General features: G+C 37.4%; 1 protein-coding gene across 1 annotated transcript in view; it reads right to left on the reverse strand.

Moving 5' to 3' along the window:
• LOC140147345 (uncharacterized) overlaps positions 1-18,042 on the reverse strand; it is a 46,848-nt gene that overhangs the window by 16,706 nt on the left and 12,100 nt on the right. The window contains 8 exon segments of the mRNA XM_072169125.1: positions 2,324-2,575; positions 3,549-3,815; positions 4,436-4,741; positions 5,121-5,285; positions 6,268-6,317; positions 6,320-6,479; positions 7,316-7,468; positions 9,210-9,474. Coding sequence (XP_072025226.1) covers positions 2,324-2,575; positions 3,549-3,815; positions 4,436-4,741; positions 5,121-5,285; positions 6,268-6,317; positions 6,320-6,479; positions 7,316-7,468; positions 9,210-9,437 — 1,581 coding nt within the window. The 5' untranslated portion in view covers positions 9,438-9,474.

Consider the following 18,042-nt stretch of genomic DNA (forward strand, 5'->3'; position numbering starts at 1 on the left):
TCAAATGCACAAATCCTGATATTGCTTCCTGAAATCAATTATTTCTTAATTATTTTATTTTTATTTTACTTTACAAATTCGGCTAAAAATACATCAAAAAGCAAAGTAAAATTACGCAATACATACAAAAGGAAACAAAAGTAAAAATAGACCCAATGGGCTAGCCAGGAAGAGTTAGAAGCATCAAGACACTGTCACCAAAAGGTGTGACTCCTCCAACCCATTGGGGCATTACATAAAAAGATATACTATTGCACTGTTTAAACACATTGTGTGTACATCCACATCACAAGGATGCACCCGCCAGCCACCACACATGTCTCCCCCACCCACCAGCCAGGAACAAAAACCAGACCCATGCCACGTGGAGGCCACTCCAAATCATCCCCAAGCCACATTGCCTACATGAAGGAATACAGAAAATATTCCCAAACCAGGCAACCCGGGGACGACCCCAGGCGACCGGGACCCGGGACGAGTCCGGCATCCACTCAAGGCTAACAAATGAAAAGAGACACATGCAGCAGCCGACAAGCCCACCCTCCCGATATGGATGTACACATTATTACATTATTACAAATGGAAATCTGCTCAGTGACCCCTACCTATCAGACACATGGATTTACCCCCCCCCTCCCCTGCCCCCCCGAACCCAACCAACCCACCCAGCAACACCCCACTCCCACCCACCAGACCAACACAGGCCATGAAGACGGATAAAGTAGGTCACTGAGCAGAAAACTGAGACAACAAAATTTAAGAGTCCTGCTCTTCAGTACTATTATTTACTAAATAAGTTTTCAAATGTTTATGCATAAAAAAAAGTATTTTTCCTCCCATGTTCCCTTGAATAAATTAGACATCTCCTGAACATCATCCTTGTTGAATAAGCTATTCTTTGGTTTGTTTGGTTTTTTTTTGGGGGGGGGGTGTTATGATTTGTTACTCTCACAACCAAATTTGTAAACTACAGTGAAAACATGCAACATGTAGTAGTGATGATGACATGATCAGAGACTTTCCCCAAACTGTTTTCATTGAAAAACATTACAATCTTTCTTCTGGGTTTTGCAATCACTCTAATCCACACATGATCTAGAGATGTGCACCTGCCAGGTATGGCATCAGATCGTTACGCATAATACCAAATGTCCTGGGATTTTCATGATGTTGCTTACAAAATCCTCGGGAATATATACAGGAAACATTCCCGACATATATCAATATACCCAATTGTATGATGACATTTAGTATCTTCTGTTGATCACCAAATTCAACAAAATCATATTTGACATGATCAAGGGGAATAAGTCACATGCCTGCAATTTTCAATAAGTAGTTAGTAACATAATTTTCTGGCAGTTTCCAAATGCTACATTTTGATCTAAACCCTATCAAAATCGGACATCTGGTTAGTACCGATTATGAGCAATTTATCAATGGCTGAAACAATATAAAACAAAAGATTTTGAACACTGTTTTTTCCAATATCTCAAAAACAATATTAGCGACATCTGACTCATTCCCTTTGATCATGTCACATATCCCAATAACAGCACTTCATATCAGCATACTTGAAATGTGAGGAGTGTATGGCTAGAAAGAGTAAAGTTGTTTCATCAATCTTTGACTACATTCTTGGCAATTTGTGATAAGATATTTACCAAATACTGGAGTACATCTAACAACCTAAAATATTATCATAGTACACATATAAACTGGCCTCAAAAAGAAACTTATAATTTTTCACAAGGTCATATCTTAAAATCCTGTCTATAAAAATGAACAAAAATTACACACAGGATTTCTTCAATACTCTACTCTAAACACTTTCCGGGACCACATTCACAGGTGAATAATTGGAACCCAGCCAAAGAAATCTGTTGGGCTGTGAATGTGGTCCAGGAAGCTGTTCAATGTCAGTGCATTTTACTGTTGTGTCAGTTGGACAACTGCTTGGTTACTGACATGTGTTTAGAGTAGAGTATTGAAGTAATCCTGTGTGTAATTTTTGTTCCATGTACAGGCAAATAATTGGAACCCAGCAAAAGAAATCTGTTGGGCTGTGAATGTGGAACAGGAAGGTGTTCCACATCAGTGCATTTTGCTGTTGTGTCAGTTGGACAACTGTTTGGTTACTAACCAGTGTTTAGAGTAGAGTATTGAAGTAATCCTGTGTGTAATTTTTGTTCATTTTTATGGACAGGATTTTAAGATATGACCTTGTGAGAAATTATAAGTTTCTTTTTGAGGCCAGTTTAGATTGCAGGTGAGGAGGAGTATTGCACAGAGAGAAGTTACCAACCTGCTGGTCTCCCTTTGCATTTCCAACCTTCTGGTTTCCCTTCAAGCCTCTTCTTGCTGCTAATTTCTCCAACAGTGTCTGCCTCTGTCTCTCCCTTTGGAAATCCAACTTCTCTCTCAATTCAGTCAGTTCTGCTTTATGACTTTCAATCAACTTTTTATACTCGTCTTCTGAGAGCTGACTTCGCTTTTCTTGGAGCTCCGCATCAAATTGAGCTTGACGACGTTCTAGCTCCATCTCCAGTTGTTGTATTTCTTCTGGACTCATTGACTGCAATGTTTGGAAAGGACAGGCTGGATTAATATATCGATGATGTTTATAGTTGTGTTGAATAATGATATAATTAGAGGTTAATGACTGCGCATCAGTTATTTTGAGGGTATTGTGAAATATCTAAACATTGTGCTTTAGAACCAAGGAATATCCCGAGGGGCGAAGCTACGAGGGATATTCCTAGGTCCAAAAGCACAATGTTTAGATATTTCACAATACCTAAAAAATAACTGATGCAGAGTCATAACCTCATTCATAACCGTCACTTTTCACTTTTTAAATTCTCAAATTTTCAAATTTGAACACAGAACACAATAATTATTTTAACTGTACCTTAAGTTTTCCCTGTCAAAAATCGAATAGCCTATGAAGGAAATAGGGCTAGCGATCAATCACATTAGCGCTCAACCATGAGATGTCCAAATACAGTAGCCACTAACCAGCGTCCGCATAAATTGTTCGAATGCATAACATGTCACGTGGCGCGGTCATTGTAAAGTGTACTTTTAGCTACGTCACGAGACGCCGTCATTATACTTTTTCAATAACCTGCATTTGCGTATTTTAAAGTTATTATCTGTGATTGGATTAAACATATCGCGTATATTAATGAATTATTTATCAAATCTAGTTCTTTTTCTCATATAATTTGGTATCTGTTGGGTCAAGGAAGATCTGCAAATCTGTATGAAAATGTTAACAATCTCGCAAAAACTTGAAGAAACCATGTCACCATACATTTAACATGGGTACATGGGTACTGACATGGAAAAGCATCAATATGGCAAATCCAGTTGAAATCCATACACCCCCTATGGAAGACATAACCTTAATCTTCCACACATGGGTTGTAATTTCAAATGGAGTTACCTGAATGGGTGACCACGTTTGAAATCTACACCCCCTGTGTGCGAGATTAAGGTCCTGTCTTCCATAGAGTGTGTAAGGATATAGCATATTTCCTTGTTACCTTTTGCCCTAAAGAGCCCCTTCTTTTCAATCTTCGTCTTGCTGCCAACTTATCATGAAAACTCTGTTTTTGCCTGTCTGTTAATTTCTCCAATGTCTGTTTCAATCTGGCCATTTCTTGTTGATGCTGTGAGAGTAGCTTTTGATATTCTTCTTTTGATATATCTTTCTTCCTAGCTTCAACCTCCTTTTGGAATTTTGATTCTTTCTCTTCAATTAGATGTCTGACTTCACTAGTAGTCTTTGTATCTTCTGCACTCCCAGAACTCTGAAAGCAATGATAATAAAAAGAAAGTTAAGCGTGAGTGTCACAAGCCAACTTGCCAAGCAAACAACCACTGTATTGTCCACTTTCATACTTCCGAGTTATCCATACTCAACCCTCTCCCTCTTTCCCCTCTCTACATTGTAAACTAATCACCAAGGCTCACCAGCTTGCTTACTTCCTTCCTAACTTGCTCATTTACTTACATTCTCTCTTGCTTGCTTGCTTGCTTTCTTGCTTGCTTGCTTGAAAGCTCACTTCCTTGCTCACTCACTGCCTCCTTTTCTTGCTCATTCACTTACTTCCTTACTCTATTACTCACTCTCAACTAATTTATCCAGGGACACATCCACATAGAAAATCTGGCACAAGCCACCCCCACAATTCCCCAAAACATAGCAATTTAACAAAAATCAACAAAAATCATACCAAATCAGTCCAGTTTCACCCAATTCTAGCATCTGTGCCCCCCCCGACAATCTTGGATGTGCCCCTGTATGTCTTTCACCCGCTCATTTAATTACCTAATATCAAATATAAACAATATACCACAGTAACCTGCAATTATAAAAATAAGGTATGTATTTGGATATTTAACCTACACGTATCTGTCTAGTGTCTACCTGTTGTTGTTGTTGCTGTTGTTTCTGTTCCAACAACTGCTTCTGTTCTTCTTTTTCTGCTTTCCTCTTCTTCCTTTTCTCTTTCCTCTCAGCTAGCTTGTCTGCAAGTGATAATTTACGTCTTTGTTCCTCAGCCTCCATCTCCTCTTGTAACTCAGCCATCTTCCTCTTATGCGTTGCCATGATCACCTCACTCTCAGCATCAGTCATCATCTTGCTCTTTGAAGCCATCTCTTGCTGGAATTCGGATTCTGTCTTCTTTATTTCTTGCTGTAATTCCTGTAGTCTCTCATTTTCTTCAGCACCCTGTCAAAATAAAAAAATTTTAATCGCTTTTTACCAAAATTGAATTTAAAATCATCTTTCCTTGCAAGTCCTTGGAACTAAAAATGAAGACCTGTGAATTTAAAATCTTCTTTTAATCCAGGTTCTTATAGCTGTGCCATTTTTTCCAGTTGATGACTTGAGTTACATTTTGTTAAGTTTTTGATTTTTATCATTATGGTAAATCTGATGGGTTGTTGCCTGGTTAGTGAGGTAGCAGTGCATTCCATGTGTGGGCTGTTTTTTGTCCAAAATTCACTTCTAATAAATGTCCCGTTTTGAAAATGCCCAGGTGTGTTTATTAGAGCAAATTCTGTATTTACATTATTCCCATTTGATATTTAAATATCTAAATACTTACTTTACCATGTTTTAGTCCTTCTTTCTCCATCATCTCTGCCTTTCTAGCCATTCTTTTCCTCTTACGCTGTGCCACTTTATTTGCTAATGAGTACTTCTGTCTTTCTTTCTCTTTCTCTCTCAAAAGGTTCATCAGTTCCACTTCTTGCTTGTGGTTGGCAATCATCTACAGCATCATATAAGAAAAATGAGGAAAAATATATTAAACTATTGCAAAGCACTTTCCCAAATTGACAGGAACCCACCAAATCATATGAAAAACATCTGACCCAAAGTTTGTGTTGATCATTGCATTTTGTTGTTTTTTACACAGCAATGTAAGAATCAATTAACTTCACAAAAAAGTGAGCTACTGCTGCAAATTAACCCTGCCAAATCCAACAAAATCCAACATATGCTTAAGCATGCCCCAGGCATGTTGACAGGCAAGTTGTAAAATACAGCCAATTCAACGGACCAGTTGTTTAAAAAAAACTAAAACTAACTGCAAGCCCTGCCTCCCCTTCAGCAGCACTGGGGCAGGCACATAGGTTGCCTCCAACCATACCATATGATTTAGGGTCATTACCACAATAACATATTCTTAAAATCTGTAATAATTTATTTTTTGTGTGAAGTTTGGAATTAAATCAAAATACATTTTTTGTGTATTCTAGCACATCTATTTGTGGCATATGTTTCAGCAAAATAGTGTACCTATTGCCCAGCACTTTCTAACCAACAAAATTAGCAGCCAAATTTTACCTTTGACATGGATTTCTATGGGACAGAAATTGTCAACAATAATAGTAGAAATCACCCTCTTTGTCCTTGTTTTTTGTCCTATAAAAGGAGCCCAAAAGCAATTGATTTGCTAAAGGTGAGGAGAGGGGAATAATGATTGAATGTAACATCACACAACCCAATAGGTTGGAAGTCTTTTCTTTGGATTTTCATGCATGATACTAAATTAATGCACCTCTAAAATCAGAGACTATTCAACATGGGAAGCAGAGCAACTTTATTTGCTAATGAGTATTCAAGAGAAAGACAAAATTGTGAAATTAAATTGAGGAAACACTGTTTACTAAAATAAAAATGAATTTTTCATTGCTGAATTTTTGAAACTAACATAGAAATATTGCATTCATACCATAACAAGTCAATACCTGTTCATATTCCTCCTTGCTAAGATAGGCTTGTTTCTTCTTCAGTTCATTTTAAGTTTTATCCTGCGTCCTGATGTATCAGATTCATGGCTGCCATCTGTCACATCACCTGATGGAGATGTTGATGAGGAGGAGGAGGATTGGTCATCCAAGTTTCCTATTACCTCTTCCCAGTCTTCATCATCACTATACTGATCATTTGACACTGCAGGCTGAAAAATGCAAACACAAACCACATTCAAACTTACAAACCACTGAAACCAAGCAACAAAAATGAGTAATTCCACTTCATATTTGAAACTCTGATGGATGTTGTTGACACAGAAAGCAGAATCTTGGACAACTATCTAGTTACCACGACAGAATTGCTTTATTCTGTGCATGTGTGGTAGTCACTGGATAGTTGTCTAAGATTCTGCTCGCTGCGTTGTTGGCAGTACATGTCTCCAGGTTGTGCAAGTTGTTTTATGTAAAAAGCTAGTGATGATGCAGGATCTTAGTAATAAGCCTTAAACCTTGAACTTGCTTGAATTGTTAATATCTAATGTTGGGAGACAGGGAAGAAAGTTCTAAATATTTCAAAATGCATAGTTATGTAAATATAAATTCTTTTTTTTTCTAATTCTTTCATTTTGTTCTTACTTCCATTTTCCCTGAAAACCCTACTAAACACAATGTGATAATAATGTTTCTTGTTTATGACTTTATAGGCACCACTTGTAGCTAGATCCAGCAATATTTTTAACTTTTTAATAGATTATAGACACCAGTTGTCATTTCAGATGCATTAGCTAAATGCAATGTCTATAATGAGATGAAATGTTGTCAATTGACTAAGCTAAAATTGTACTAAGCTGAACTTGAAAGGAAGTAGGACATTACAGTTTCTTTGTCATTAGGTAAAAAATAAATATCAAGCTTTACAAACATTGGTTTATAAAACTTGTCAACTCAAATTTTGACTTTCATCGCTTGGAATCAATGCTGAATTGGTCAATTTGGCGCCCCTATGGGTGGTGCCCAGGACACGTGACCCCCACCCACCTACCTGTGTACTAAGCTGAATTTGAAAGGAGGTAGATACATCTTCTTTCTCACTAGACCCATCAACATCTTCCCCAGCTTCACGGACATTGGTTATTGTCAACTCTGATGCATTGGCTAAATATGATGCAAAGTCGCTATCAGCTACATCAAACGTCTGAAAAGAAATAAGTATAAGAACTAAGAAATAATTTGATAATTAAAGTGCGTCTTTAATTATAAAGGGAACCATTGCAAATATTTCTTTCTATAATTTACATAAACAAAAGTACAATGATGTATAATCATACGTAGCAGTAAGATGAATAGAAAGCAAAATTGTCATCTTTTCTGATGTCATCTACTCATCCTACATCATAGGAGGTGTCTCAACATTCCTATAGTAACTACAAATTTTCAGAGCAAGAAGATGCCGATTAAGCCGGTACAAGCACTCTGGGAAGTAGTGTTGGCCGATCCAACCCAAGATCGGATCTGCCAATCTCCGATCTGAAAATTAGCAGATCGGGCCGATCCGATCCCGATTCAGATTCCTTAAATGTTATTTTACAACCAGTACAAGTTCATTCAAGTCGGGCCCCAGTAATGTTAACAGTCAAAGCTTAATTCCCCAAACCTGTAACTATGTAATATGATGACCGTTTTTAGAGGTTTTTCATGTCAATATCAACCCAAATAAAATACCATTTTACACCCCAAGTCCCAGCGTTACTCACTCAGTGCCTCCGATTGTCGGAAGTTTAATCATTAATCCATTAAATGATGTACCATCGTGCGGTTTAAGTAGTTCTATGCCACTAGTTTTAATATTGACAATGTGGCGACCGTCTATAAATAAATGATCGCGCATGCTCAGTTATGACTTAAGAGCTAATGGAATTCCCCGTATGTTACTCTGCGCTTGCATGCCTCGTTAAAGCACGTGCTTTAACGAGGTACTGGAGGGGGTAGGTATATTCAATATATTGGGCAATTCACAGATCCCTTCGGCCGAATGATGGCAGGCTTTATTTTTGGAAAATATTAGTCTTTGCCCGCGAAGCGTGCAAGTTCAATTGATAAATACAACAGCAAGGTTTGCGGTATGTGCAAAAGGTTACAGATGTCAAACAGCAACAAGTCATGACGACAAAAGCGCAAGCACAAGACAGTGAGACACATGATTGTTTGTTTACATTTTAATTCGGTCTATCAAAGGGTGGATACATACATAAAATACAGTATGAAACGACATGATTCTTTTTTGTTTTTTGGAAATATATTGGCATTAAATAGTAGTAATGTTACATAAGAAAGTAATGGTAAGCTTAAAGAATTGTTGTGTACTTTTATTACTGTCAAGTTCAGAGATCGGTATAAGCTAGATCGGCAGCTGATAGCTCATCTGCCGATTCAGATTCAAGGCCGATGCAGTCCATATCGGCACCGATCTCCGATTCACAGATCGGTATCGGCCAACATTACTGGGAAGTGTACCAAATTTGAGTAGTGTAGAAGTCCAATTTTGCTTTCTATTTCTAACAATGTATATTGTTTTTTGGGCATGGAAAACTTGGACTTGCTAGATTCATCAAAACAAAACTGGTATTCACAACTCTGTTTTGCAAGAAGTTTATTCTTTCTAAAAAGATTTTTTTTTAAACTGGTTCTTTTCTGCATTAAGTACAAGACAATCACCTTTCAGTTAATTGCCCCAACCTTATTTTACTGGATTTGAAAAAAAATTAATAAAAAGAATAAATTATATCAATGTTTGGTCAGAGAATACAGGTCGGATTTCCCATTCAAATCAATTGGTATGTTTCATTTCATTTTTTGATTATAAATTGTGTACACAGCTCATCCAATCTGAACTCATATATATAACAATTTTCTCATGAATTATAAATATTACTTACTCCAACACTTTGCTTTCCCATCTGCAAACTGTATTTATTTGGTGCCACTTTTTTCACCTGTGCCTGTCCCCCTCCTGCAGATGTCCCAAGTCCACCATTTGTGTCTTTATCATTGGACAAGTCCAATTGACCTGTGATCTTGACTGGCTGGCTTTTCCCTGGGATAACCACATCTGCAACAACCACTTTGTTTTTGCCATTTTTGGCCTTGGAACTCCCGGTGCCCATTTTTTGTATTTCTTGTTCACTATGGCATACTGCTCATCTAGAACAAAATAAAAATCAAATTCAGATGAGATAGGTGTCATTCACAGTGGGTGTCATTATAATATGAACAATTCCATGCAGGGTTCGATTTAGAAAATAAAATTTACATGCACAACTCTGATTTTTTCCTCAAAATGGGCTGAATAACACAAAATTTTGCATGCACAGGCACAATTCTACATGCACAGAGCCAAAGTTACATGCATTTGTGCATGTAAAACCCCTCTAAATCGAACACTGATTCCATGTACATGTATATAGGAGGGATCACTATTTACGCCAGGGGGGGGGGGTGGGAATTGCTGTATGGAACAAGACAAAGTAAGAATTTTACTAAGATTTAAGAATTACAAAAAATAACTTACATGATAAGTTAATTGGAGCTTCTGTGATACGAACGTACACATTCATGCATTTGACATGATACCTGGCATGTGCACTTTTGTCCGACAATTAAAAATTGCAACAATACATTTATGAAATAAATTGTGATTGATGTTATAAACATAAGGCCCTTTACAATTAATTCTTAGTTTCCTGTTTCCCCGCCCGCGTCCAAAGTAGAGAATTACAAAATATTTAATTATTTTATTTTTATTTTGGATTTTCTCTTTTAAAATAACTTAAAAAGTTAAATGACTTCCATTTGATACTTAAAGACTTTGATCATAGCAACTACAATGTATACTAAAATGCAGTAAACCTTTGACGAGCGCGTATTGTAAGGATACATCGCATATTTACTGCGTTGCACGCACTTGTCTATGATTGGCTGCTGAGGCGATCTGTTGTTGCCGAGTCGAAATTTATGAATGAACTGTGCGCCGTAAGCGTTGTTAGCGCCAAATTTGCAACATCACGGTAGTCACGCTCGTCAAAGGTTTGCTGCATTTGACTAGGCCTATATAATGATGGATAAGGCCCTTCGCACTTGATTATTAGTTTCCTGTTTAAGATTTTGAAAAAGGGACGAGGAAAAAGTTTTTGACATCATCCAGAAGCGAAGGAGCTATATCGATGAAATTTTGTCAGTGTAATTAATGGTCCTTATGTACACTATGGTCCAAAAATGGTCTCATAAGTATGTTTACATTCTTTACAGGTGGCGCTATATGGGCAGTAGGCGCAAACCTTTTCATGATAAGATTCTCCACTTTCTTGAATTTCTTCACTATGGCCGCATCATCCAAAAGTGATGGACGTCTACTTCTTGGCTCATCTGTGAGGGACATGTGGCCAGTTTGGAAATTCCTTTTTCAAAAATCAACAGTGCCATATGATGGGCAATCATCACCTTAGATAGCTTTCATTTCATCATAGATTTTCTGAGCATTGTAGGCCTAACCCTTCAAATGCAGGAACTTAATCACGCTGCGTGCCTCAATTTTCACCATTTTACAGGTTATGCGCCTACTGCCCATCTAGCGCCCCCTGTAAAAAAAAGTAAACATACTTATGAGACCATTTTGGACCATAATGTACATAAGGACCAATAATTACACTGACAAAATTTCATCGATATAGCTCCTTCGCTTCTGGGTGATGTCAAAAACTTTTGGATACCCCCTCGTATTGACTCGTTTTGACTAGAGCGGGCATTTAATTATTTCACAACAATATTTGATTTTATAAATATGTGAAGGTGGAGTTGTATTCTTTGTTCATTCATCATTATTGTTGATATTATTAAAGGTGAACCTCATTGAAAATAAAGTTATATATCAATGGAAAGCTTATGATGCCAGGAAGCAGAAAAGAATATTTTTTATTTGCCTAACGCACCAGGATAGACATAATCTCCATGCAAAGATTGGATATTGGCACCCCCCCTAAATTACAAAACAAAATCGTTCAAATTGGGCGCTTTCGATGATGACGTCATCACGGGGACACACAGTTACTTCCGGGTTTGAATGTAAACACAATGTCCATGCATTACTGTGGCATGCATCGGGCCAATGCACGAACTCAGTCATTGTCAACTTACTTTACATGAAAAATATCTTCAATAAAATAAGAATAACATGAAGGAAACATCATGATCAAATCAAGAATGAAGTTCCTGAATAAAGTGTGTGGATTAAAAATGGGAAAAGTGCTGGCGGGGTGATTTGGGATAGGCCAAGCCATCCACGATATGCAGGGAATATTACAGTAAAGCACGAAGAGCGAAGATTCGTAGAAGAACAGGAATGAAAACAGATTGCAAAAAATAACTGCTAGTGCTACCAGTTCAGATCGTCACACCAAGTTGAGATGAACTTATCACAATGAGAAAATGAAGGAATAGAATAAGGTACATGTACGGGATTTCTTAATTATTTCTTAACTTTACAACCGGTCATGTATGATAGGCGAACTCGTAGATACATACACTGGAAACTCCAAATGTCTTAAATTGGAAAAATCGTCCTTCTTTTAATACCCTGGTTGAATGGGGAATTAGGTGTGGCTGACAATAGAACACACTCAAAAGAAGGACCAAAACAAGCTCAAATTAAGACCAAAATAGGCTGAAAGTTGGATGAATGCACTTGAATGTTGGATCAGTCAATACAGTCACAATAGGAAGAAGTACTTCACTCAAGTGGGCACTCAAGTGAAGTGGATTCGGTAAATTTGGCTTGAATCGGTCTTACTTTGAGCTAGTTTTTGAGTGGTTCAGCTTATTTTGGTCTTACTTTTGAGTGTTTTGGTCCAACTTTTGAGTGTTTTTTATTGTCAGCCAATGCTAATTCCCCATTCAAGCTGGAAGATTAAAAGAAGGACGATTTTTCCAATTTAAGACACTGTGTGTTAGCAGTGATACGGGGTGAACTCACTGACTGACTATGACCGAGTCTCAGTCGCCGAGTGTTCCGTATCCGCGACTGTATACGTACTGTACTTGCAGACAAAATGACCGATTTGATATTCACATTCTGATATTTCCAACTTATTGCTACTTCATCAGCAAAATTTATTCCTGTAAATGTTCCAAATATAAGGGAACGATTGATCAAATCTGCTGAAACACGGTGCTAGTGCTACCGGAGAGACCGGGCGAGGGAGCAGGAGGCTGTGTTTGTAGATATCCGTGGCTCCTGTAATTTCTTCAGCATCAATTTACGCAATTTACGCATCGTGTTCGGTAATCCATAAAACATAAATGTTTCAGTACACTGATTGTAGTATCATTAAAAGAATCGTGACACAAGTGACAATATTTTAATTTTATTCAGATTTCAGAATTCCATCAAATAACGGTCTACTATACCTAAATTGTATTTATTTTATAATAAAGTATCGTGATTGTGTGGAAAGAATGTACCGGAGAATGTATTACGCAATGCGCTAAATATGAAAACCTTTATGGGCTGGATTTGATGAAATCGGCGGTTTTTTTAATTAATTTTTTGATTAATACTACAAGACAATATTTTTAAAAATCAGATATTTTAAAATGAATCAAGAATAGGGAATGTCACAAACAAGTTTAACTGTTTATTTAATTTGTTATTCGATCATGTTTATTCAGTCCATGACATGAACGGTATACGGTAGCAGCAAGCATTTGCGCATGGAATTGATCCCAGCGCGAAATTCAAACTCAATTACCCAGTTATACCCAGCCAGTTATGACTGATTTTGTCAAAATTTACGGAACATTTTCGTGTTGACAATAATTCTATTATTTCTAATATATATAGAAGGAATCAGCAACTTGAAGATTCTTCTCATTTCAAGCTTTATTGTGAAAATCAGACTTGCCAGGCAGCTTGCAAAGTACAGGTCACAGAAGCAAGTCTTGTTTACATGTTTCGAGTAGGATCACATGACTCAAGAACCCTGAGCTTACGTCCACGAGCATTCTCAAGGTCAAAGACGATTGATTTGGGTGCTTTTTGGGTGCCTTAAAAAGACCAAAAATTCATTCATTTTTTAATTTTTCAGCTTTATTGGCCATGAAAAAAATCGGAAAAAATTATTTTTAATATCCTGATATCATAAGCTTTCATTAGGTGAAGGCGCCGTGATTAATGTTAGCTTTGGCCAATGCTCTCTTGAGAAACTTTGATGGATGCCTGTAATTGACTGCTGACAGGTAAAGCATGCAGAGTATAAACAATCAATTCTAGACCCTGGACCCTGCCCCGGGACCCTGCACCGTGACATGAAACACGTGGCGCACAGATTAAGTTTCAACATGTGGTGTCACCGATCAAACTGCAGTGTGCACCACCATGCATACACTGTGATATCTGTGATCAAACCAGGCAAGCTAGGTCCAAGGTTTTGCGCATGCACAACAGATGACCCCCAAATTTCCTGTGATGAAATATTCATACAGTGCATGATTTGTTTACCCACAGAGATGTACCTATACACGTGATACATCCACTGTGAATAAAATTCCGTGAACTTGAATCTTGAAACTTCATTATTCTATATAGGCCCTGCAGTAGGCCTATATCAAATGCGTATGAACCTTTAATAATAGTGTTTTTTTCTGTTTTAAAAAAGGCACGAGGTAACTTAAAATAATTATTAATTACTTTTTTTTTTACTTTGAAGCGAATCAAAGTTATTATTATATTGCAATTATGGTTGATTTTATACATTGATAATAATGCAGAGGGGTTCTTTGTTTGTTCAGCATCATAGTTAATTTAGGATGATCACATTTATATGAGTACCCAGCAAACACAAAACGTTTTCGACATCATTCGCAAAAGGTTATAAAAGGTTGTCAGAAAACGTTTAAATGTCGGGTTATAGAAAGGGTATATTAAGAGTATAAAACGTTTTCATAACCTTAAAAAACATTTTTTGATAATCTACTTCTCAGCAAACAAAAATGTTTTACAGAAAACGTTTAAATGTCGGGTTATATAAAGGGTATAAAAACGTTTTAATAACATTCCAAAAACATTCTTGAAAACTTGATACAAAACATTCTTAACAGAATGTTATTTTGGGGTTGAAAAAATATTTTGCGAAAAATGTTTGCCCAAAATATTTTCAATAACGTTTCAAAAACGCTTTCATGACCTTTATATAACCCGACATTTAAATGTTATTAAAAGCTTTTGAAAAAAACATTTTAAGAACATTTTGTGTTTGCTGGGTTCAAATATTTTAACATAATGTTATTTAAGTATTGACACAATATTTGGCAAAAATGTTTGCAAAAATAGTTTACAATAACATTTTTGAAAACATTTAAATATATTGTTGTAGTGTGTTTTCATACAAAACGTTTTAAAACGTTATCATGACCTTTATATAACCCGACATTTTAATGTTATTAAAACGTTTTTACCTAAATCAAAAGCCAAAATATAACTTATTTAAAACGTTTTTAAAACGTTTTTGTGTTTGCTGGGTAGCAAATTAATGTAATTAAAATGTCATTTAATAGAGAAAATGTCAAATAAATATCAAATAGGCCTAATTAAATATTTTGCAATTCTCAATTTTGGGAGGGGGGGAAACAGTAAACTCAAAACAAATTATTTGTGAAGGGCCTTAAGATGTTGTTCTAGCGGGCAAAACCAAGTGAAATCTCACCGGGTTATCAACAGTGTATGCATTGTGTATGTGTATACCAAATAGAGTGCCCGTGACCTTCTCCGTTGTCCACTATGTATTCAGGCGGTTAGTCTCGTGGTGCGAGAAAGGGGTGCAAGCTATCGTATTTATGAACATCATGACCGAATTAAAATTCCGCGGTAAAATTCGAGACCACACCCTTTCATTTGCTCCCGGCTTATGCAACCATGGCAACTTTTCCGGTGCCTTCATTGTAAAAGGGGAGCGATGCGATAGTTGTAGCTGCGCAGAAAGGGCAGAAATGAATTGAAAAAGTTATTATTACAACAATACGAGAAAGGGGAGCGGGATCGTCTAGCCCTATCATAGCTAAAGCATCTAACTATGAACTATAATTTCTATGTTATGTAAAGGGGGAGCGAAAAAGGGATGCGACTTTAAATTTGTGTCTTTATAGCTGTAGTGAAAATTAATGTACAGAAGAAACTGCAGTTAACAGAAAGTGGTGCGAGAAAGGGGTGCGAGCTATGAACATCATGACCGAACTAGACTTCCGCGGTAAAATCCGAGACCACAGCCTTTCATTTGCTCCAGACCTATCCGGTGCTAAGTGTCGTATTCATGTCCCTTCATGGTAATAGAAAGGGGAGCGAGAAAGGGATGCGGACTTACCCGATAGTTGTAGCTGTACAGAAAAGGGACTCCTTGATGAATTGAACAAGATGTCACCAGAAACATTTAAGAAAGGGGAGCGGGTTCGCGCTAGCCCTATCATGTGGACTTAATATACAAAGGGGAGCGAGAAATGGATGCGACTTTAAATTTGTGTCTTTGTAGCTGTAGTGAAAATTAATGTACAGAAGAAACTGCAGTTAACAGAAAGTGGTGCGAGAAAGGGGTGCGAGCTATCGTATTTATGAACATCATGACCGAACTAGAATTCCGCGGTAAAATTCGAGACCACACCCTTTCATTTGCTTCCGGCTTATGCAACCATGGCAACTTTTCCGGTGCCTTCATTGTAAAAGGGGAGCGATGCGATAGTTGTAGCTGTGCAGAAAGGGCACAAATGAATTGAACAAGTTATTACAACAATAAGAGAAAGGGGAGCGGGATCGTGCTAGCCCTATCATAGCTAAAGCATCTAACTATGAACTATAATTTCTATGTTAAAATTTTAACCTTGTAAGTTTAATTTGATGTAGGCCTTAATTTGATGTAGTCCTGTATGTTAATATAATAATAAAAGGATACTGAACTTCATATACAAAGGGGAGCGAAAAAGGGATGCGACTTAAAATTTGTGTCTTTGTAGCTGTATAGTGAAAATTAATGTACAGAAGAAACTGCAGTTAACAGAAAGTGGTGCGAGAAAGGGTGCGAGCTATCGTATTTATGAACATCATGACCGAACTAGAATTCCGCGGTAAAATCCGAGACCACAGCCTTTCATTTGCTCCAGACCTATACAACCATTACAACTTTTCCGGTGCTAAGTGTCGTATTCATGTCCCTTCATGGTAATAGAAAGGGGAGCGAGAAAGGGATGCGGACTTACCCGATAGTTGTAGCTGTACAGAAAAGGGACTCCTTGATGAATTGAACAAGATGTCACCAGAACCATTTAAGAAAGGGGTGCGGGTACGCGCTAGCCCTATCATAGCTTAACTATGATTATCCATGTTAAAATTGAACCGTGTCAGTTTAATTTTATGTAGGCCTATAACGCCTTTCATTTCCATATATGTTAGAAAGGATATAGACTTAATATACTAAGGGGAGCGAGAAAGGGATGCGACTTTAAATTTGTGTCTTTGTAGCTGTAAAGAAAAGTCATCCATAATTTGTACTGAATAAACTGCAGCTTAGTAACAGAAAGTGGTGCGAGAAAGGGGTGCGAGCTATAACAGTATCGTATCTATCACGTCTATGAACATCATGACCGATCTAAAAATTCGCATAAAAATCCGAGACCGCACCCTTTTATTGTTGCAGGCCTATGCAACTTATCCGCTGCTAAGTGTCGTATTCATAGTAATAGAAAGGGGAGCGAGAAAGGGATGCGAACAGAATGGGTACCAATGAATTGAACAAGTTATTATTACAACAATACGAGAAAGGGGAGCGGGATCGTGCTAGCACTATCATAGCTAGAGCATCTAACTATGAACAAGAATTTCTATGTTAAAGGATTTGTCTTAATAAATATATACAAATGGATGGAAGCGAGAAAGGGGTGCGACTCTTTAAATTTAAATTTGTGTCTTTGTAGCTGTAGTGAAAATTGATGTACAGAAGAAACTGCAGTTAACAGAAAGTGGTGCGAGAAAAGGGTGCGAGCTATCGTATCATGACCGAACTAGAATTCGGTGGTAAAATCCGAAATCACACCCTTTCATTTGCTCCACCCTTTCATTTGCTCCAGCCCTATGCAACCATGGCAACTTTTCCGGTGCTAAGTGTCGTATTAATTCATGTCCCTCCATGGTAATAGAAAGGGGGGCGGGAAAGGGATGCGGACTTACCCGGTAGTTGTAGCTGTACAGAAAAGGGACTCCTTGATGAATTGAACAAGATGTCACCAGAACCATTTAAGAAAGGGGAGCGGGTTCGCGCTAGCTCTATCATAGCTTAACTATGAACTAGATTTTCCGTGTTAAAATTTAACTGTGTCAATTTAATTTGATGCAGGCCTAAATACCTTTCATTTCCCTGTATGTTAATATCATAATAGAAAGGACATGGACTTAATGTACAAAGGGGAGCGTGAAAGGGATGCGACTTTTAATTTGTGTCTTTATAGCTGTAGTGAAAATTAATGTACAGAAGAAACTGCAGTTAACAGAAAGTGGTGCGAGAAAGGCGTGCGAGCTATCGTATTTATGAACATCATGACCGAACTAAGTGTCGAAGCTAAGTGTCGTATTCATGTCCCTTCATGGTAATAGAAAGGGGAGCGAGAAAGGGATGCGGACTTACCCGATAGTTATACCTGTATAGCAAAGGGACCAACTTGATGAATTGAACAATATGT

The sequence above is a fragment of the Amphiura filiformis genome, chromosome 1 (genome assembly GCF_039555335.1).
Source record: "Amphiura filiformis chromosome 1, Afil_fr2py, whole genome shotgun sequence".
NCBI classification, from domain to species: Eukaryota; Metazoa; Echinodermata; class Ophiuroidea; order Amphilepidida; family Amphiuridae; genus Amphiura; species Amphiura filiformis.